The sequence below is a fragment of the Acomys russatus genome, chromosome 13 (genome assembly GCF_903995435.1).
Source record: "Acomys russatus chromosome 13, mAcoRus1.1, whole genome shotgun sequence".
Taxonomy (NCBI): Eukaryota; Metazoa; Chordata; class Mammalia; order Rodentia; family Muridae; genus Acomys; species Acomys russatus.
The window spans coordinates 65275546-65298971 of record NC_067149.1 but is presented as its reverse complement, the minus strand read 5'-3'; the positions used below and the strand labels follow the sequence as shown (position 1 = coordinate 65298971).

Sequence of the window (23426 nt, the reverse complement as noted above, 5' to 3'; positions counted from 1 at the left end):
CCCTGGCCGCTTGCCCAGACTTGATCGGAGCATGTCCCCCTACATGCTGCACCTGAGTTAGCTGCGTTCTCCTTCGTATTCCTCAGCATACTGTTACTTATTTTGTTGTTACTGCGAAGGTACAACGGAAGAGAAAGGTGCCATGTGGAATGTTTTAGGTGCTCTGTAGGGCTGTGTCCTTGGATGAGGACTCCAGGGCACTGTGTCTTGGCGATGTCACACCAACGCTCTGTCTGTTATCACAGCCTGCCATGTCTCACTTGGACCCTCCACAACTCACTTCCTCATCACAAACTTCGTTGGCAACTGTATTAAATTGGGACACATAATAGTCATCTGCGTGCGTGGATACGTGCACATTGCGTATGTTACTATTTCCTTAAAGTTCTTTCCCGATCCCAGGACTTTGGTGTGTGGGATGAGAGTCCATCTTTGTGGTAGTTGATGCTTCCCACCTCATGCTGACACCCTTTTCCATCTACTCCAGGGTGCCCTGTCTGGGTCTCATTCAGGCTGAACTGGAGGGGATCACGTGCTCACGCAGTCATGTCAAATGGCTCTGGGGATGTATTTTGGTGAAGTACCTGTTGAACGTGATTAGACATGAAAGGCTAACTTCATTGTATTAATTTTGTTTATTTGCTGGAGCTCTTAATAAGAGTTCTTGGACAAGGCTTCCAACCTCTCAAGGATGGGGAGCTACGCTAAAGGGATTTCTGTCATCTGAAATGCTTGGATAGTTAAACCTGCCAGTTTGTATTAAAAGGCACCTAGATGAGGAAAGCACACTTCTGGGTGTGTCTGGGGTAACCTCACCAGAGATGGTTGGCGTATGGGAAAGCAGCTATGGGGGAAGATCCACGCTGAATAGAGGTGGTGCCATCCAATAGGGTAGAACCCCAGGTGTCACAGAAATAAACAGGAAGTCATTACTGAATGCATACTTCCTGCTTTGCTTCCTAGCTGCCCTAGCAGCTCAGGTCTATCATAGACTCCCTACCACAGAAGGGCTGACCTTAACTCTTGTGTGTGTGTGTGTGTGTGTGTGTGTGTGTGTGTGTGTGTGTGTGTGTACAGAGGATAGTATGATGGTGAGGATCTGAGTTCAAGTCCTTAGTGAAAAAAGCTGGATATAGTGACAAGCACATGTAGTGCCATTGCTGGGGACTGAGGATGCAGAGACAGGCAGTTCACTAAGGCTCAGTGTCCCATCAGGCTAGCTGGTGAGAGATCATGCCAGATGACAGTGGAGGCTGTCCTCTAGCTTCCCTGTGCGTGCCTATTCACGCACCTGCACACATACTGCCCCACCCCTACACTAAAGACACAGTCCCTGTATTGGGTTAGCATTTTTCTTCAATCCTCTCTCCCTGTTGTGTGGTTCTGGAGGATGGAACCCAGAACACGGTGCTGTAGTGCCCGAGCCACACCCCTCCAATCCCAGAACTGTCTCTATTAAGCCTTCATGGTCTCGCATTTGCAGAGATTACTGAGTAAAGTCTATTTTGGATTAAAATACTTCCCTTAGGAGAAGCATACACTTCTTTAGAATTGAGCAAGAAAAGCACAGGAGTGTTAGAAACTACGTCTGCGGTGGTATAATATCCCTCTCGGTGCAATGAAAGCGCGGTCATCTTCTCCTTCTCTATCATGATGAATAGTCACATGGTGTGGGTCACAGACTGAACCAGTTGCCTCAGCACATTCTCCAAAGCCATGTACAGGGGAGAAACACAGCACACCACACTCTAGCAGCTGCTCCCAGCTCCTCAGTTTAATCAGTCTCCAGCTGTGCTCTCTTGAGACTGGCTGGGCTGTGTCCTTGGTCTCTGGGAAACACAGTAGGACATTTCAAAACAGTTTCTGAAATTGGCCTTGCTGGAGTGGCATTTCCCCTCTTCATAGACCTGTGCTGAATGTAGTTTTCTCAGCTCCTGGATATGCCTGTGTCTCATGGCAATTTCTTTTTCCTCCTAGTGAAATTTGTAGCCTAGTGAAATTTGTATTGCTGTAGCCACTTTCCCAAATACACACTCTTTCAACTGTAAAGAAACTAAGGGGGCTTAGTTTGCAGGGCACAGTGCGTTGCTGGGTGTGTGTCTCATTATATGGTCCAGTTTGCTTCACAACAGCTTGCTTTATAACCAAATAGGTGTTTGCCTATCTTAAGTAATCGGAAAGGAGGGGGTGGGTTATTCAGGGGTGGGTCCTGGCTACTTGTACCATCAAGCTTTCAGGAGTCTGTCTTTTGCTGAACTGAACAAGCGGATGGCTAAAGAAATACTTTAGGTCCAGGATCTCAGCAGGAAGGAGTCTAAAGAGATGTCCTGCATCACTAACGCTTTTGTGTCATTGGTCAAAACTGAGTCCCGTGCTCACGTCTAGCTGCAAGAGAGGCTTGGTCGTTCAGGGTTTGAGCTCCGCGACAACACACTGCATTTGCCAGCCTATACTATGTGCCTGGTGTTTTGTCACATCTTCTTTATCTGTCCTTTACACTTTCCTGTACATTGTTATTCTTTTCATCTCATGGGTGGAACTAAGATCGAAAGGTGTGATATACCAGCTCTGGTTTCCAGGAGCTGGTGGGTAGAAAGCTGGGGCATAAACTCTATCCAGGAAGACTTCGAAGGTTTTATGGGCCCCAGGGAGATGGCTCAGTTGGCGAAGTGTCTGCCACTCAACCATGATGACCTGAGTTCAAGGCCCAGAACCACTTAAGAGTTGGGCAAGGCAATATGTACCTATAACCCCAGCACCAGGGAGGAACACGAGGTGCAACCAGGCTAGCTTAATTGGTACGCTTCGGGTTCAGTGAGGGAGCTTTTTAAAAAGTAGTATGATTTAAAAAGGCTTAGGATGTCCACCCTTGGCCTCTTCATGCACACACACGCACATGAAGCTGCACACATGCAGGCAAATCAGAACCTTATAGCATCATATCATTTGTTTATTTTTGTTAGAGACACCAATCTCCAGTAGGTGAGCTAGTCCCTGTTATTTGTTACCTTGACACCGTGTTAGCATCCCTTACCTTGGACTAGCTGGAGGCTCTTCTCTTGCCATTGTTCAGGTGGAAACTAAGAGTGTGGAATTGGAGAGACAATGGGGTCCTACACAATACAGTAGCTCTCCTGGGCTTTGTGTGTCCCAGTAAACCACATTGTAGAGAAACGAGCAATTGTACTGTTTTGATATGTATACAAGGGAAACCCAGGTCCCCAGAGAGAATCACAAACATTTTCTGCATATTGCTTCTTTGCTGGAATCTAGGACGATGCTCCATTATCAGCGAGTGACTCAGCTAATTTACACTGCTGGCTTTGGTTGAAATGCCAGCATTGCTGAACTTTGTGGGTAATACAAGGTAAAGATCCAGGTTCATGCCTGGCCTTTTTCTGGTGACATTTATGACTCTATATAATTTGTACTATGTCCAACCTGATTTTATAATCCGTAAGATAGGATGGATAACTTCTGGACTTTAAATTAAATCTTAGTGGCATTTCCAGAAACAAAGTGAAAACACAGCTACGGAGAGAAAAAGTGCTTCGCAGTGATTTCTCCAAAGATGCGCAGGGGCTCCATATCACTGTTGTTCTCGCTCGTCTGTTTGTTTGTTTGTTTTGTGTTGTTTTGGGGCAGGGTCTCGTGTGGCCTAGGCTGACCTCCAGCTCATTCTCTAGCCAGGACAGCCCTGAGCTCTGGATCCTCTTTCCTTGGCCTCTCAGATGTTGGGACTGTAGACTTGGGCCTCCACACCCAGTTTCTCCAGTGGTCAGGATTAAGCCCAGAGCATCACGGGTGCTGGGCAGACACTCCATCAACTGAGCCACGTGCCCGGCCCTTACACCTTCTCATCTGCCAAAGCATTTGCGGACTTAAGCTTTTGCTTGGGATTTTGGTGATGCCAGGGACTGATGAGGGAAAAGCTCCCCACTAGCCACGTTCCGCAATGGATTTCCCAAGACAGTCAAGGAAGTGAATCTGTTGAGTGTGGGGTTCAGGAGAATGCAGACTATTGATAGAAAGCTATAGATTCTGCGGCAGGTATATCTCTGACGTTATATTTGGAGAACAAGATAAACAGAAAATGCACGTGAGATAAAACATTGATTTCCAATAAGTTAAGCTGGAGTTTTTGCAGCGACTGCTGTCATTACTCTTCAAAGTGCCATTGAGAAGATCACGGGATGGCCAAGTGGTTACTGTCTTTGTTTTTCATTTGGATTATTCTTAATAATTTTTATACATGAGTGTTTTTGCTGCATGGATGTACAGGCACCACTTGTGAGCCTGCTCCTGTGAAGGCCAGGAGAGGGCGTTTGATCCCCTTGCACTGGAATTACAAGCAGTTGTGAGCCACCATGTGGGTGTTGGGAATCGAACTTCGGATCTCAGCTCCATTCCTAGATTGTTGTCCTAAGGGTCATGCATGGCCCACAGTTCTCAAGGGTCAGTGGCCCCAGAGCACCTGTGAGCTAGCACTGTGTTCATGGGCTCTGAACTTCTGACAGAATTCAGGTTTTAATCTCTCTTCTGTCTAGCCCCGTGTAGCCAGACAACACAGGGAAATCAAAAATCTAAGTGAAGGAGAGAATTTAGGCAAATTGCTAATTAAGACATTATCTTGGCAGCTTGCTGGAAAGTGGGTGTGTGGATGTGTAGTGGGGAAGTTTAGGACGGGAAGTCCTTTTTGAGGGTAAAAATAACATTTTGTAAATTGAAAATGAATAGTTTTTAAATATAAGATTTAAAAATTCTCATCGGTCTAAACTTGGGGTTGTCAGACTTTATGTTCTTTATTGAGGTGAGAAAAAATGTTGAGATCAAGGTAATTGTAATTGAATCTAATAACATTTTTCCCGGGTTATTAATATAGCAGTGACTAATCCACTCTTCCCATGATGGCATTAATTACCATTTGTAAGAACAGAGCCCATCGTGGCTTAATTATCTCTTCAAGGACCCCTCCTCAGAATGATAAAACATAATTAAGTTTCACCCTGCATTGTGGAGGGGGCGTTCAATCCCCAGTGGAGTTGAAGGAGGTTTTGATGTTCTCTCTTATATCCATTTAAAATTTTCCCATCACTAGCATTAGGCTAGCATCGCAGCTCACACAGCAAGGAGGCCCTGCCGTGGGTATCCTAGACAGCTCTTACTGAGCGTCATGCACCAGCCATGGCCCGTTGCCCACCCATTTTCTAAGTTGTTGCTCAGGTTACCTTTCCTAAAGTACAAGTTAAGATTCTGCCTGCTTGTGCTTTGCTTGCAGTCCTCGACGACTGTCACACCCATTTTAGGACAAAGACAGATTCCTCAATGGTTATCACATCTGTTTGACCTTGCGTCACCTGGGTGTCCAGGATCAGTTTCCACAGGGCTCCTGTCTTTATGCTAATCTTACTGGTTTTTATAAATGCCACGTGTGCTCCCTTATTCGACAGAGATTCCAACACATAGTCCCCTTCCCTGGAAGCTCCTGGCTGCTTCTTCATTAATTTCTGTTAGATTCTGTTTCAACTCCAGCTTTTTATAGGTGGGGGCGGGGGGAACCTCACTGTCTGAGGTCACTCTTATTTGATACAGTGCCCTTTCTCCATTTCCCCAGAAAGCTCTGAGAGAAGACATTCAGTTAGGGATGCCAGGGACCTGCAATACCCCTGTATGTAGCATTGTGCCTAATAAAATAGAGAGTACATTTTAGCAGAATTAATGAACATATGAATAAAGTTGAATTCCGAGTTTTCTTTTTTTCTCACAAATACGTTAACATCCATCTAACAGGTTATTTTTTCTTTTCATGTGAAACACATCTAAGCAAACTCGGTATCTAATTAATATCCCCCATGTGTTCAGTTTTCTAGGCTGTGCCCATTAGATAGATATCTGTTCATACTTGCTCCTCCCCCGTGCATGTCCTATTTGGCTGATGTGCCAAGGCCTCTAACGAACTCCGTGCGTGCTCACCCGTTAGCTTCTTCCTGTTGTTCCTCAGGTCTGTGCTATTGTGTGGAGACTTGAGGTTCACTGTCAGAGTGGAGGGGGCAGCTATGCACTGGAAGATGCATGCTTGGGGAGCCCCAGCCCGAAGGCTTCAGGAAGAGAATGTGAAAATCGTCACGGGTTACCATGAGCCCTTTGGTTGCTGCTAAGATTTTATGGTTGCTATGCTCAAATACCTGTAACAGGCAACTTAAGGGGGAAGGCTGTGCTTTGATTAGAGTTTGGGGGTACAATTCATCAATGTTGGCATAGCAGCTTTGAGGCTGTGGCTATAGTGGCAAGGCATGTTCACATGGTTTTGGATCAGCAAAACAGATAAAGGTCAACTACAATTGAGGCCCACCACGTCTCCCCAAACAGAGCTCCCAGGAGAACAAGTGCTAAAACACGTGATCCTGTGGGGGAAGTTTTCCATCCACACTGTGATTTTTTTTTTGCTGTGGTTCTGTGCCACATATAATTATAAGGTCTCAGGTATTGTGAAACACCCAATCTTGTGAGACACAGTGAGGGAGAAATGGCTGTTTTGTCCATTATAACCCCACTTGGAGTTGTCTGCGTGGCCAGTCTCTGTCCACTTTCCAGCCAGACTGACATGGCAAGAGTGTAGGGCAGAGCACTAAGAACCAAGGCCTCTTCTCAGTTTCCCTGTTGCAGGTTTCAGCCCCAATGTTAAGGCTTGGTGTTCCATCTTAACTCAGTCTTTCTGCCGTCAGATGCTTCTGGACCAGTGCCCCAACAGAATACATGAGTGGAACTCATGTTTTTAAATTAACATACAGTCTGCTTGTTTTCAAGTTATCGTGGCTCAGCTGGTGGAGGAAAATATATTCCCGTTGTGAAGCACTCTGGAGCCAATATGAGATGAGCCGATTGAGGCTGCCTCTCAGCAAGCCCTTGCTGGAGACAGTCATACATTTTTCACCCCTGGGAACTTTAACCTCTGAAGAGGGTTCAGCGGATTATAGATGAGGCTGGGTGTTCAGGGCCTAGAACAATAGCCCTTTGACTGCAAAGCCTGGTGATTTTTCTGGGATTAGCAAAAGCCATAAATTTAAGTAATCTCCTGAAGTCTCTTTTTCAGATTGTAATCACACTTTAAGGAAGTGGCCCTGAGGGAGAAGAGCCAAAGAAGGCGCTCTGCCACTTTCAAAAGCCAGCTAATGAATGACAGGTCAAGAAATTAGGTAAATCACAGTCACTTTCCTCAGAAGGCATCTGGTAGCTTTACGGCTGACCTTTTCTTTGACGAGCAAACAGAAGCAAGGAAGAATTTAGAAAACAAAGGGTTATGGCATATGGAGATAACGCTGAGTGGGTGACATTTATAAGACATGAGACATATGAAGTGAGGGCCAGGAGACTTGGGGGTAAAGGCAGACTGCACTTCACTGATGAAAAGAGCAGCGGCCTCCATCCTTGTAGCTCTCTGCGCTCCCCCTCCTGTCTTGTTCCCTCTTTTCAACCACTTCTGTCTATTCTATTTCCCCTTCAGAGTGAGAGTCAGATGTGTTTGTGTCTGGTGTGCATCCACACGTGTGCAAATGTAGAGATGACAATAGTATGTTAGGCGTGCATCTCTCTCTCACACTCTGCTTTACTCCCTACACTGGTGGCTAGGTGGAGGCCAGGCTGAGGGCTGCTTGTCTTTGTCTCCCATTGTGGGAACCAGAGGCACATATGGCCACACCCTGTTTTTGTTTCCTTTACATGGGTGCTGGAGAGTGGGTGTTAAGTTCCCAGCTCCAGCTTCCCTCCGGAAGCTGATTCTGTGCTGATCCAGGTTCCTGCAGCCCTGTCTTCCCTTTCCTCTTACTACCCTGGAAAATGATTGTTGTGTCACAAAGTCTCTCCCATTATAGTGTAATGAGGTCTGGGACAGCTCATTGAATTTCTTATGTAGAAATAGATGAATACTTTATTAATATGATATTTGGGGAACCTTCCTAGGGCTAGAGGGTGTTCTGGAGTCATTCCCTTTCATGCTTTTCTGAGAGTTTGGGAAGCGAAGGCAGCATTAGTCTTAAAAAAGAACGTCTGATGCTTTATTCCTTGGTTGTTTAATAGATAAATAGTTATACACGAGACGATCAGTCTTCCTTCTTTTCTCAGTGTACATATTCAATTAGCAGGCAATTGATCTTGATCGTGTGCATTCAGGTCTCCAGTCAGTGAAACTGGATTAACAGTTAAGCAATCCACTGACTAACAATACACTATTTATAGCTGAAGACAAAATGCAAGTCTTAATTCATGTGACTTTTTAACAGAACAAACACCAAGCCAGAGGTCAGGATTTTCCACCTGGCCCCTTCTACACTGCCCAGTAACTGGTTATGTAACAATAAACACTTGTCAAATATCCTTGGCTGAATTTTGCTTGATGCTGGGAAATGGGAGGAAGGAGTACTGTTGTGTCCCTTTTGGTGGGAAGGTCACTTCCTGAAATAATCGAGAAAACAGGAAATCAGTGACAGGCACCCACTCTGCTGTCAGTTGTTGTATCCTTCCAGCTACCTTTTGGTGATGGTTTTGTTGCACGTGGGGGTTGGTTTCCTCAACCTCCTTGTTTGGAAACGTCAATGAAAGCTTTCGGCTTGAGACAAAATAACAGACAGCATACCCTAAGCTCTCTGAAGTACTGAAGAAATGGTTTTATCAGATTCCACATAGATTTACAAGCCAGTGCACACAGCTCTGGCTCAAAACTTTCATGACTCATTGAGCATAAATGAATTCTAACTTGCACCTAGTCTGTCTGCATTGTCAAGTGTTCCCGGTGTGGTGTGTGTGAGTGTGTCCTATCTGGCACAGCGCCTATAGCTATGAAGGGTGAAAAACAGTCCTGTGGATATATGGTGGAGTAAGGAAAATAGGATGGGGGAATGGATGCTATGCAGTTTCAACCGAGGTAGGGATGTAAAAGTTGTCTTTTATTCTGAAGTAATTGTCATCTTGGAAGTTTACTGCCTCCTTCTGTTGACCTAGACCTAGTCCTGGAAGCTTCTAGCCTTCACACAATCTAACCTAGGCCTAGAATGTTTTCAGCCTCTGAGACTTGCTGCTGAGTAAGTTCACCCTTTCTAGGTCTTTCTGAACTCTGGCTGGCTGGTTCAACTCAGCTATTCTGACTCAAACTCCTCTCCAAGCTGACTGACTCAAAAAGGCTTCTCTTCCCTTTTGACTTTTTGCTCAGTTTGGCCTCAAAGTAACTATAGCAATCTGGCTCCTTCTCATTCTCTGGTTCATATGTCTTTACTTGTGTCTAGCTTGTTCTTACTACAACCTGTCTCTGTAAATCTGCCTCTGAATTCCACAAACTGAGCTGCTACAAACTCAACTCCCCTGCACTGCCTCTCACCTCACAACTGAACTGCCTGAACAGCACTGGCTAGAACTCAGAGAGATCTGCATACCTCTGTCTCCTGAGTGCTGAGATTAAAGGCATGTACCACCTTACCTGGGCCTAAGCCTTTCTTTACCTGAAGCTTGCTCTGTACCAGGCTGGCCTTGAACTCAGAGATCTGCTTGCCCATATCTCCTGGGATTAAAGGTGTTGCCTATATTCCAGATGGATCACAGAGACCTAGAAGGTCTTTGGATGTGATCTCTTGCCAGGGCAGCCATGTTCTAAATTAAAATTCCTTTACATAGGGTGATAAATTCAGGTTGTGTTCTACGATGTAGAGATATGTGAAAAGGGTGGAGGGCATGCTGAGGGCATGCCTAGGTAATGTAGGGTACAAAATAGCAAGCAAGACTTTCATGTTGGTGGTGGGTTCTGGGTACCTTGGGGAAGATCTGTGTTGGGGGAACATGGAATTTTTAGTTGGAGAATGAATGCCTTGTACAAGAATTAGGGTATGAATGACGATCTGCTATAGGATGAATTAGAGGCCACCTATATGTGATCAGTAACTCTGTGTGTGCGTTTATGTCTGTGTGTGTTTATGTGTACACTTTTTTGTTTGTTTGTTTTTTGAGACAGAGTTTCTCTGTGTAGCCTTGGCTGTCCTACACTCACTTTGTAGACCAGACTGGCCTCGAATTCACAGGGATCCACCTGTCTCTGCCTCCCAAGTGCTGGGATTAAAGGCCTGTGCCACCATGCCCGGCTTGTGTGTACACTCTTCATTACCCTAAGGCGGAAGAATTCAGGAGTCTCTCCAGGAGTGGATGTTAGGTTGATTTGAAAAGAGAATCAAGCAGAAACTAACTCAAGATTTCTAGCCTGTGATGCCAAGGCACTGTTGATTCGTACAAAACTGAAACAGTGGCATTGGCCAGTTTTTGTCAGATATGACTCCTCAATCATCAGCGTTTACGGAGTGGGCACCCGTGTTGTAAATGAGAAGCCCAGTTGACTGTGGTTCTATAGAGTAGGCGAGGAGGCAGTTAAGCCGGGTGTTGGTTGCAGGATGATGGGCTTTGGGGTGACACTAACACAATGGTTCTCAACCTTCCTAGGGCTGTGACCCTATTACAGCTCATCATGTTATGGTGATCCCCAACCATATCCATCCATTGCTATCTCCTAACTATAAATTTGCTACTGTTATAAATTGTAATGTAAATATTTTTGGAGATGGGTTTGCTAAGGGGTATGCTAAATGAGCTGTGTGTCTCTCCACATCTCTGAAGAACCTCTCAGTGGTATTTCCAATGGAGGACGTACAAGTACAAGGGCTAGCAAGGATGGGTGAGCCAGTCCCTCCTGCTTCCGGTTCTACCATGGAGAAAACGCCCTCCTGCTTCTGAAAGGCTGTGTGCTCTTTATCTTTCCTTACACCACAAGGAAAAGAAAAGCTCTGCTAATTTTGATGACTTTTGAAATGTAGCCACACACAGGCATGGGGTGAGGTACAGCCTCTCCCATGGTTTTGCCATTCGGGAGACAGAAATGAAGTCAGCAATAAATAACTGGGCGTTGAGTATGAGATGTTCAGTCTTCTGCATGGTCACATGGAAACAAACCGTGTGGGGTTGTGTCCTGAACTAACAGATTAAGTCAAATATGCAAATTTACAAAGTGTTACTTTTTTTTAATGGTGGTTTGAGCGACAAATTTTAATGGACAAAAGTGGCCAGTATAGGATGGGCATGCAAGCAAAAGGTTCCATCCCCTTGGATATGGATGTAGAGGCAGGAGGATTCCTTACAGCTCCCTGGCCAGCCAGCGTAGCAAGTCTGAAAGCTCCATGGTCAGCGAGAAGCCCTGTTTTTAAGATTAGGCAAAGAGGGTTTGAGGAAGACACCTAACATTGAGCTTGACCTACACACACACAAACACACACACACACACACACATACACACACACACACACACACACACACACACACACACACACACACGAGTAACCATATGTAAATATTCATATCACTCAATTTCCAAAATTTGCATGCTCTGTAGAAAACATAACGCTGACTCCCCTGTTTCAAATCACAACTATGTTTGTAAGGAGGAGATTGCACAACTGTTCTGCAAATATTCGAGAGTCAGTACTTACATGTCCCTAGAGAAAGTTTGGGGTAATTGTCAAAAAAGAATTCGATAAATATCTGTAATAAGAAGCATTTTTCTTGAAATAAATGAACTAATTACTATACTTTTTTTTTTCATCACAAAAATGCTTATACACGCAAGGGAAGAATACAGCTGAAATTTTAATTTGGACTTCCAAGGGCCTCATCAACTGACTGAAAAGCAAATACATGATAGTTTACCTCTTGAAAGGAACTGGGGTTTCTTTGCCTCAACTGTGTTTCTGTTTTCCTGGCCAGTGGGTACAATGCTTGTTAGGGATTTTCTTCTGGGAAATTGTTCATCTTTAGTTTAAGAAATGAAGCAATTGGGTCAGAGATACAGTTATGTGCATCTGAGGGATATTGGTAGAGGGTTAGGGCTTAATTGGCGTGTTGCTTCCAATATAATTAGGTCCTTGAACAGGGCATTGCAATTAAATATGTTGAGGAGGGCATAATTAGATGGATGGATGATACTGTAATTACATTCATAAGAGGGGGACTATAATTAGATGTGAGGCAGGGAGGGGATGTGTTTGGATGCTTAGGTTGAGGGTATAATTAACATATGTGCAAGAAATTAAATTATGTGTGTGGGTGAAGTATAATTACGTGTGGGCATCCATCTCCAGTGGTAGGTGAGGGGATAGAGAAATGACTGGGCTGGGTGCAGTGAGGTGTGTACTGATGTCCTTACGGTAAAAACCTTGACATTTTCATCAAGAAAAGTGGGCACATGTTTTGACATGGTAACTAATGGCAGTTGACTTGGTGGTGACAAACTTTTGGGTTATATAAAACGTTAGGAAAGCAAAACTTCTACTTGTCTGGCATGATTTCGGCTCTGTACTTAGGTAGTAGTCACTCTAATAGTCTCATTGATGGCTAAGTGATCTTTCTAGGTTTAATTTGTAACTATGTAAGGAGGTCTTGCACTCTGTTACTATCAAAGAGAAAAGAGGTTGGAGGGAAATAGTGGGGTACACAAACAAATAACAATAGTAAAGCCTCATTGCTCCCACTAACAACAAAAGCAAGAACCCTTCCCTCCAGTTTTATCCGCTAGTAAAGCCTCATTGCTCCCACTAACAACAAAAGCAAGAACCCTTCCCTCCAGTTTTATCCCCTTTGCGTTGCCAAGTGTGAAAATTAACACTAACTCTTAACTAAAACAGTCTCACTTGAAGTTATATATATATAAAATGAAGCCAGTAAACCTTAGCTATGGTAGCTTAGTTATTTCAAAGTTCTAAAACACATTTGTTCCTAAATAGTTATGATATCCATCCTACAAACGGGCAGCAAAGAAAAGGGTATGCACTATCATTAAAAGGGGAACCAGAAAGTGATGTAGGTAGCTAGTTAAGAACAGTCAATGGCAGGAAAAAAAATTGTCCAGCTACAGAAGAGCATGACAATGAAGCAAGAAAGTACAGTGAGAATTCTCACACTCAGACCTATCCTATAAGAAATGTAAAACAACAGAAGCCGAGTGTAGGATCACACCTACTATCCCAGCAACTTGAAAAGCTGAGGCAGGAGGATCAGGAGTTCAGGGCAAGCTTCAGCTACATCATGAATTGAAGGCCGTTCAGGGGTGTTCTGGACCATTTACATATGGCACAAGCCCCCAGCCTTAAGTTTTCAGATGTTAGCTATTTTTTTCCACAAGTCATTGTGTTGGCCAGGAATATTGTCACAGTTGGCTGCTGGAGTTTGTTGCTAACAAAATCTAGCTTCCAGAGCTGGCAAGATTGCTCGACAGTTAGAGGCAGTTGCTACGAAAGCCTAGTGGTCAAGGTCTGATTCCCACAACTCACGTAAAGGTGGGAAGAGAGAAAGAATTGTACAGAGCTGTCATTTGACTTCCATAACAGCATGGTGGCATGTGTGCCCACAGCACATACAAAACAACACAGCTAACTTTTTGAAAGTCATCTGGCCTTCAGAAATACTTCACTAGCCAGATGGTGGTGGCGGCACACGCCTTTAATCCCAGCACTCGGGAGCAGAGGCAGGTGGATCTCTGAGAGTTTGAGGCCAGCCTGGTCTACAAAGTGAGCCTAGGACAACCAAGGCTACACAGAGAAACCCTTTCTCAAAACAAACAAACAAACAAACAAACAAAAAACAAAAAAACAACAAAAAAAACCTCCCAAAACCTAACAAAACAACAACACAAAAACAAAAAACCCACCTCACTATTATTCCTGGTTCAAAGCACTCGGAGTCTACTTTTCACTTGGTTCATTTACCAACTCCCTGAAGAACTATCTGAGACAAGGAGCCTTAGCTTCTTTGGTCAGTGGCTCAGAACTGTGCACTCTAGCCTCGGCACTCGGCTGATGCCATCGCTTTGTTAAAGCCTGGCTTACATTCACCTAGATATGAACCCTAGGAACTGGGTACATCCCAGCTTGCCTAACAGCCCCAGCCCATAATAGATGCTTACCAATGGTTGTTGAATAAACAAAGAAGTTGGTTACCAGAGCTAAGAAGAGTCCCTGATGGTGCAGTGTGTGGAAGATGGTAAGGCCTGGGGCCTCTCAGGTGAGACCCTGACAGCTTTACAAATCAACCTTCCTCTTAGCAAGCGATAGGACTTGCTGCTCAGGTTTGAAGACTGACTGGTCTACCTGCTGCGTCAAAAGGAAATTCCACTTGCAGGCCAGAAGGTGCAGGAAAAGGGTCATTTGTATTCACTGTAGTGAATTAAATGACAGTGCCCCCTCCCTCCCCTTCCAACCCTCCAACCTCCCCCAATCCCCCCTCCACCCCCGTCCCTGTATGGCCCAGCCATTTGGACACTTCATCTCCAGTTGGTGGCATATCTGGAAATAGCTGGAGGATGGCATCACTGGAGGCCAGCTTGTGTGTTCAAGCCTTTCTCTGCTTGCTGTTTTCTGTGTCTGCCTGTGCTCGTATTTGAAGGCTTTTATCCCTCTGAAACCCTAACTCTGAGTAAATTTTTTCTCCATAAGTTGCATTTGGTCATGGTGTTTTATCACAGAAAAGTACCCAAAATGCCCAGGCAGCGATCTGTGGACACACTGCCGATGGCTCTGTTCAGAGTTTGACTGGATAGAGAAGGCTGAACAAGCAGATGATAAGCCATGGCTCCACAAAAAACTTACATTTTAAATCTCACAGTTTTTAAAAAAAATAAGTGTAGTAGATATACCTCTAAAGAGAGCAATGGATTGAAAATATGGTTTTGTTTAAAATCTTTGTGACTCTTCCAAACTGAAACGATCTCACACAAAGATGGACTATGTATTATAGCAGTGTTCTAGCTATAAATACACTGATTGCCTGTTACTTTCTCCTTGCTGTGAGAAGAAAAAAACTTTAAAAAATAGCTTAAGGGTACACCTGGGCAGGGGTCCTGGATCCAATCCTTGCATGGCCCTTGCTGGTACATCAGTCTCTACTGGGGCCCCCTGGGCCCAGATTTGTTGCCTCTGTTGCTCTTCTTGCAGCTCTCCTGTCCCCTCCGGGTCCTTCTATTCCCCTACTCTTCCATAAGACTGCCTAGGCTTTCCTCGAAGTTTGGCTGTGAGACTCAGCTTCAGGTACAGCCAATAGATAGCTCAGTCTCCACAGGGTCCCCTAGTAGGGGGAACAGGGGTTTTCCCTGCCATGGACTCTGTTGCCTGCTCTTTGATCACTTTCCCCTTGTTGAGGTGCCTTATCAGGCTACAGAGGAAGAGGATGCAGGCGGCCCTGATGAGACTTGGTAGGCTGGGGTGAGTTGATAGGGGAGAAGGGCTCCCTCTCTTTGAGGACTAGCGGAGGGAAATAGAAGCAAAGAGGGAGGGAGGGTGGGACTGGATGGAGATGAAGGAGGTGTCTACTATTGGGATTAAAGTGAATAAATTTTTTAAAAGAAAAAAATAGCTTAAGGGAGAAGCAGTTCATTTTGGCTCACATTTCCTGAGGGGCACAGTCTGTCATTGAGGACCACATGACAGCAATAGGGGAGGTATTGGGAGGAGCATGCAGCTGGCTGATCACGTTGAATCCCTACTGGGAAGAGCAAAGAGGAAGTAAAGCTAGGTGATAAAGACTCAAGGCCCGCCCCCCAGTGACATACACTTCCTCCAGTGAGGCTCCACCTCCTAAAGGTCCCACCACCTTCCCAAACAGCACCACCAGCTGGGGGATCAAGCTCATGAGCCCATGGGGGAGTTTCACACCCAAACCAACACCGAAATAATGTGCTCTGTGAAGGAATTTAACTTTATATATAGTAATGTTGATTTCACATAAATAAAGGCACCATAATGTACCCATGTCATATAAGTATATTGAACGTCATAGTTTCCTGGTGATGTTCAGTGACTTCACCCTCATTTAATTTTCATAATCATTCTGGGAGAGGGATTGGAGGGTGACCATCACATTTGCTTTTCAATGGGGCACTGAGAAGCTGAGGTGACTGGGAAAAAACATTCTAAATCAATTGACCTCGTCACTGTATTTCATCTATCTAATATGTCCTAATCGGCCCTTTCATTTAAAGTAATAGTTGTTATTCATATGAGAAAGCGTGTGTTGTTTTAATTGAGAATTTTAGATCTTTGTATTTTATCAATAAAGATTCAGGGGTCAGATGTTATGGAGAAAACCCTACTAGCTCAGAGGCAGAGAAAGCACCAGCTGACCTTCCTACTCAGCTCTCATCCCAATAGAGAAGGCCCAAAAGGCTCACTAGCTCAGCTGACAGCTCAGGAGGAAAAGGCCAAAAAACCCTAAGGCCAAAGGCTTGTTAGCTCAAGGTCCCCAAAAGAAACAAAACCAAGGAGCTGAGGAGCTCAAAAGCTAGAGCGCTAAGAGCCAAAGAGCGAAAGCTAAAATCCCAAGAGCTAAAGACCCCTTCTACTTCCACCCACTGTCATAGACACCCCTCAACTCAGTCCCTCCTCTTCAATCCCTGTCAGCTGGTTTCCTGCTCCGCCTCTTAATATAGGGTTTAACTTCATTAAACCCTGTGAACAGGTAGCTCTTGGATTAAAGGTGTGTGTAAGGCTGGCTGAACCCACCTTAATCACCTGTTTACAATAATCAGAAAACTCTTGGATTAAAGGTGCATCAGGGCTCAGCCACAAGAAACAGGGACTTAACAGTTCACAATCTCAGGGATCACATTGAAATAAAACATCTTGCAACAAGGGTGTGATAGCTTACCACCATACTCAGATATAGCAAACGTGCAAGGAGATTTATCAGAAAACACAGCATGGAAGGGCTTGAAAAAGACACTCCCTTAAAAATCATAGGATTCACATGATTTGTAACACGTAACATTGGTTGGAAGGATATTCCTTGCTATAAACCATTCTAGTCAGCACCAAGTATTGCTAAGTGCCCTGAACCTAAGATAGACTAAGGATATTATTATCTCGGTTAGCTAGATGACCACCCACAGTATTTTCTCAATTAGGTTTTTTTTGTGCTGGAAGCTTTAGTGCAGTGTTACTGTTGGCTGGTGTATTAGCGTTGCCAGCACTTGAGAGCACTTACTGAAATGAAATGAATTTCTTCTGTGAAGCCAGCAGTTAAGAAAATGAAGGAGCAAGGAAATGTCAGATGAAAGAGAGAAATAACTACGTTCCCCCTAAATCTTAAGGTTTTACTTGAGGTCTTTGGGAGATGGTGCTCACTAGGGGTGTAGACACGTTTTACTTAATTTTTCTGCTAAGAAAGTGGATCTTCATTCCTAAGGCAGAATTAGACAGTTAAACAAATCACTTCTTTGTCTTGCCCCATGAAAGCCCTTGGAATTTAGAACTGACAAGGCTTAGACAAGTCTATGAACTCTGCTAGGAGTAGGCAAGAACTGGAAACAGGAAGGGAGGTGAGCGGGCAGGCCACTGTGGCCACGGCGTACAGGCTGGTCTGTGTCTATGAGCACAAAGGCTGGTATGTGCCCATGGTGTAGAGGCTGGTATGTGTCCATGGCGTAGAGGCTGGTATGTGCCCATGGCATAGAGGATGGTATGTGTCCATGGTGTAGAGGCTGGTATGTGTCCATGGCGTAGAGGCTGGTATGTGCCCATGGCGTAGAGGCTGGTATGTGTCCATGGCGTAGAGGCTGGTATGTGCCCATGGCGTAGAGGCTGGTATGTGTCCATGGCGTAGAGGCTGGTATGTGCCCATGGCGTAGAGGCTGGTATGTGTCCATGGCGTAGAGGCTGGTATGTGTCCATGGCGTAGAGGCTGGTATGTGCCCATGGCGTAGAGGCTGGTATGTGCCCATGGCGTAGAGGCTGGTATGTGCCCATGGCATAGAGGCTGGTATGTGCCCATGGCGTAGAGGCTGGTATGTGCCCATGGCGTAGAGGCTGGTATGTGCCCATGGCGTAGAGGCTGGTATGTGCCCATGGTGTAGAGGCTGGTATGTGTCCATGATGTAGAGGCTGGTCTGTGTCTATGAGCGCAGAGGATGATATGTGTCCATGGTGTAGAGGCTGGTATGTGTCCATGGCGTAGAGACTGGTATGTGCCCATGGCATAGAGGCTGGTATGTGCCCATGGCTTAAAAGCTGGTATGTGTCCATGGCGTAGAGGCTGGTCTGTGTCTATGAGCACAGAGGCTGGTATGTGCCCATGGTGTAGAGGCTGGTATGTGTCCATGACATAGAGGCTGGTCTGTGTCTTTGAGTGCATACTCTCACGGCACCCTGAATGGTCTGACCTCCCCCATGGAGTTAGAAAGCACAGCATAGAGGCATGTGCCATCTGCTTCACCATCCCATAGCCTGGTAATTTGGGAGCTAGAGATCAGCCTGCGTCCTCTAGGTCTATGTTGCTGCTTCTAGACTTGTCTGAGACCCAGATTCTTGCCTGAAAACCTGAAGAAGCCAGTGCTCTGTGTTCAAGGTTTCCCCTTTAACAAGTAAGGAGCTTGGGGCTTGTGTTTATAAATCCTACTTTTAGTGTAGAATACTTGGAGTTTTCACTGGCGTATTTATTAATGTGTGACTATGTGCGACCCTGATAGCATGTGTTTACATAGCCATCTAAATCGATATACATCTAACTCAATAGATTCATGTCAACTCTCATTCTTATGGCTGAACCTTCTTTGGTCAGGGACACCTGTGGCTTTCATGTTGCCCAGGCCAGTGGCAGTTGTTAGTTGCTTCTACCCTTCATGCCTTAGGAGCACTTGATGCATTCTTCCTCCTCCTTAGTTACTTATCTCCTTTCACGTGGTTCCCTCTTCTCACGTCCATTCTGCACTCTGGGCTTTTGAATGTAAATACCTAATCTGTCTCCTTTTTTTTTTTTTTTTTAATCCCACACAGACCAGTTCTCTGACTGCTCAGTCACCTCCTGGATGAGACCACGGGGCTGCCACGTGATCTTCTCAAGACTGAGCTTTTAGTCAGTCACTAGGACACACTTCTGCTGTGATCTTCTATAGCTCAGGAGCAGCTGGTCATCTGTTGAAGACAAAGCTCCTGGCACCATTTTTCTCTCTTTCTGTTTCTTTTCTTTCTGCGCACCAGCAAATCTGTTTGGTACTTCCTCCAGGATCCTTACAAACTCTGATCACTTTCCCCCACTCTTGTCACCCTCTTCTGGGTCACTAAAGTCCCTGGGCTGGAAAATCTATCACACCAGAGTCCTCCCTTACCTTTCTTCCTGCCCAGACACTGTTTAGCTTGCTTGCACTCCAGCATAGGTCATAATGCCACGCCCACCCCCCATTTCCATTGGCTTGGTTCTCATCTTAGAATTAAAATCAATGTCTTTGTGATACCTTGCATGGCCTCCTCGCCAACCTCCCATTCACTTCCTACCAATCTTTGCTCTATCCCTCTCCTGCTGACTCACCTACTGACAAAAGAGATGCTGCCCCTCCATCTTGCCACAGGAAATGGTCCCTCCTCAAGGTCTTTGTACCCGTGGGCCCTAGACATACCTACGTTCTCTTCAGTCATCTGCTATGGGCTTCCTGTGCACCATGGCAGATCACCCTGTTGGCCTTGCTGTTCCTCTCAGGAAGTCTTTGGACCCTCTTGTATCAATCCTGTTTCTCTCGACAGACCACCTCACCATTTATCCTACTGTTTACTGTTGGGGACAATAGGCCATATGGCCAGTGTTCAGCCATTTTGTCAGAGCCTGTACCTTTAAGTCTCTGTTTTTCCCAAAGCTTGCCTTTCCCCAGAAACTAGCTGACCCTGTTGTAGGTCAGCAGTTAGACTAAAGACAGATAGAGATGGAGCAACCCTGTTATGGGTTAGCAGTTGGACTAGACAAAGATGGAGCCAGATACCCTGTATGGCAGGACATTATGACTGTGCCTGGAATTCCCTATGTTTTGAGAAAGGCCTGCAGCTTGGTTGCTATAGCAATATCCTTCCCTGCCTTCTGCCTTATAAAAGCTGCTGCCTGACTAATAAAGTTTGAGTGTTTGATCAATCAGACTTGCTCTCCTTCTTTGTGTCTTGCATTTTCCACAGGTGAACTTCCTCCTGAGTTTTACTTGAACCCCGCAGGCTGGGGCAGTTTTACCCCCACCCCCATTTCTTTACCCTTCTCTATTTTCTGCAGTAGATTGTGAGTGCCAAGGGACCATGGGTTTTTATTTTGCCCCCACCACTCATATGTCACAACAAACATTTATGGAATATACAAGCAAGCCCACATGGTCCTCAGTGCCTCTCTCTCCATCTCTCTGTTTATAGAGATCGCTGTTATTCAAGTGCTGATTCCAAATGTTCCTCTTAGGGATGACTAAGAAAAATACGTATTGTTCTGAGTGTGTTCTCAGTGAAGCTATCAGATGTTCTCTGCTGCCTTTCTCTCCTTATGCATGCCACTTTGGAGTTTATTGGGCTGGTCTCTGCTGTGGTACTGCAGGCAGATTCTTTTCTCCCTGTGGGCAAATGCTTAGACATTACATTTCAGACGACACACATTTATCACCAGTATTTACATAGCTCTGGCTGTTCGTTTTACTATTAGAAATCAAGGGAATAAAATCTTTTCACACTGCATGAAGTGCTCCTTTCAGCTACCAGTGAAAGCAGAGACTTTTGGGAGAATTCTTCCTGGTTGAGTTATTACTTAATGTTTAGGCAATGGCTTTCCAGTGTATATTCATGAACTAATTCCATTGGTCTGTTATTTGCACATGATTCACCCAGCATGGCTTCTCACTGGGACAGTTGTGGTTTTACAAGGTCCTTCCCCCAAGAACTCCAACAACTGTGCTCTGTTCCAGTGGCTTTAAGGAGCCTGGAGCCTGGATACCTGGGAGTTCTTGCTGACCCAGCTAGAAGAGGCCACATGATTGTCTCACTCTCAGGGACTAGTGCTGGTTTCCCATAGTCCCTGACACTATAAATAGCTCTCCAGGAAGAACTGGGGCACACAGAACATTTTCTTTGTAGTCTAACTTGATATTTGCAGGAGAAAGTCACATGCTGTCTGGTTGGACACAAGTCACCTATTCCTTAATGGCTCCTGAATTCCACACAGAAGCACCCAGTGTGCTCTTTTACTTACAGGCAGTGCATTTTCTTCCAGAAAACACTATTGCCTTTGTTTATATTGTGTGTGTGTGTGTGTGTGTGTGTGTGTGTGTGTGTGTGTGTGTATGTGTACACCTGAAAGCCAAAGGTCAACATTAGGTGTCTTTATCAATTGATTTCCATCTTATTTCTTGGGGAAGGGCCTTGCACTTATCCTGGAGCTGATGATTCTACAGGACTGGCTTGCCAGTGAGCAGCAGTGATCACTGGCATCTCCCTGTATTCACCCCTGCCCCCATGCTGAGGTTCCAAGCACACACAGTCACATTAGCTTTTTCCTACAAGTTGTACGGCTCACACTCCAGTGCTCATGTTTGCTCGGCAAGCAGTTTACTAACTGAATGATCCCCTGGCCTTTGGCCTATTCAAGCAACGAAGCTCTGTCTGTTGGGGTGCTGGGGTGCACTACTGTCTACTTCTTCTTGGCCCCACATGGTGGTTGCTGAGGCTTTCTCTTCAGCAAAGTCAGCAACTTTGTGCACAGGTTAGTTTGTAGCCGAGGTTCACACTCCCATCACTCCATTCTCTCTCCGTACCCCACACTGTGAGTCTTGATACCTCAGACTTCTGTGTTCTTCTAGCTGTTCCTAGCAGTTAACAGAAGAAATGCCCAGAAGCCTTTGGGGGGTAGTGAATGGATGACGGCGTCGTTGCAATCACACAGGAGAACAGAATTCCTTTGGCTTTATTTCCTGTTTAATGACTTTAGAAACCCATGTTTAGTTTGGACTTTTCTGTTTTCCCTAGCAAACATCCTGTGCTATGTGCTCAGCCAATTTGAGGAAGGGAAAAAAAAGTTGTTATATTTACATATATTTTAGGGACTTTTTGTTGTTGTTTCTGTTTTGTTTTATCCTTTTTTTTTTTAAACCCTAAAGGAACAGGCCAGTTTGCTCCCCCCAAGCATCAATGACATCCTTCTTTCCAAGATCTTTTTGCCCTGCTGGGACTTCCTTCAAATTGCTTAGGTCTGCTGTCAATAATGATTTCAGAGCGGTTGTGTGTTCTTTGCAGTGAAAACCCGCCTTGTTTTCTGTTGCTAGGCAACCCCCTTCCAGCTGCCATTGAGGACTTGTGCGGTGGTGGGAAACGGTGGCATTCTGAAGAGGAGTGGCTGTGGTCGTCAAATAGATGAAGCAAGTTTTGTCATGCGGTAAGAGAGAGCATCCACAGGGTGGCCTCTGACTTCTCTATTTCCCACCCCTCCTGTAAGCGCAGGCGCCATTCAGACCTAGCGGCTGGCGGTCATTCCCTTTGCCTGTCTTTAGCTTCCTTTCAAGCCCTGGACAAGTGAGGCTAGGAGTGCACTAAGGGGAGCCAGGGAGCTTTCCCCAAGGAAGTTAGATCAAAGCCCAGAAGTCTGGTAGCAGAGGTGCCACAGCTCTGTTGCTAATGAAGGCAGCAGGGAGACGTGTGCAGGCTCAGATCTCTTCTGAGATTATATAGTTGGGTGATTAAGGCCTTGGACGTTGCTCTTTCCTCAGGGCTAACTCCGTGTGAATAAACATTCTAGTCATTGTAAGTGTACTTTTTCTTAGCTTTCCACAGAAGCTTTTGAAAGGAGCCAGTGGGATCTATAGACGGGGGAATTTGGTCTGTGTGTGACTGAAACTGGCGAGAATGGTCAGGGAGGGAACTTAGCACACAAAGGAAGCCTGGTCAAGGGATTGAACAGGGTAGGCAAGCGGGGGGGGGGGGGGAGCAGAGGGGGAGAGGAGGGGGGGACATAAGCCTTTGTGGAGGCCGAGAGGCTGTCAGGGCAATGGTCAGAATGGCTCAGTTTCGCCAAGGGACACACTTTCAGACTGGAGACTGCCAGCCTGTGCTGGGTGAGTCTGACAAACGTTGCTGAAGAGACAGCCGGTGGCTTCTCTGGTGCCGATGGAGGCTGTCTAGCTAAGAAGGAAGGAAGGAAGGTGTGGTGTGTAAAGAGGTGAGGTGACACATTCTGAGGCCTGGTCACACTAGGGAATGGGCTCTGCAGTGAGAGGTATGATAGAGTAAGGAACAGAGCCAGGTGACAGGGACGTTCAGGGTGGTGGCAGTGAGGGGACTATAGAGTAACTAATGAGCCCAAAGGTAAACATGGCCCTGGAGTACAGAGTTCGGCTAACCTGAGACGATGCGGAAAAGTAGAACATGCTTCACTGAGGAAGTGAAGGAACACTGAGAGGTTGAGAGAACCAGGTGAACCCCCAAATTTCAAAGATATGGGAATGACTCTGAGCCAGGAACCCAAGGATTCTGAAACCAGGAGGGGTGTAAGTTCGATCCCTGGCATCTACCTAAAAATCGAGGCGTAGTTACAATTCCAGCGCTAAGAAGGTGGAGCCTGGAGGATGCCTT

At 45.5% G+C, this 23426-nt stretch overlaps 1 protein-coding gene across 1 annotated transcript in view; it reads left to right on the top strand.

Moving 5' to 3' along the window:
* St8sia1 (ST8 alpha-N-acetyl-neuraminide alpha-2,8-sialyltransferase 1) overlaps positions 1-23426 on the top strand; it is a 123584-nt gene that overhangs the window by 59292 nt on the left and 40866 nt on the right. Inside the window, exon 3 of the mRNA XM_051155547.1 lies at positions 22124-22233. Coding sequence (XP_051011504.1) covers positions 22124-22233 — 110 coding nt within the window. The remainder of the gene's footprint in view (positions 1-22123; positions 22234-23426) is intronic.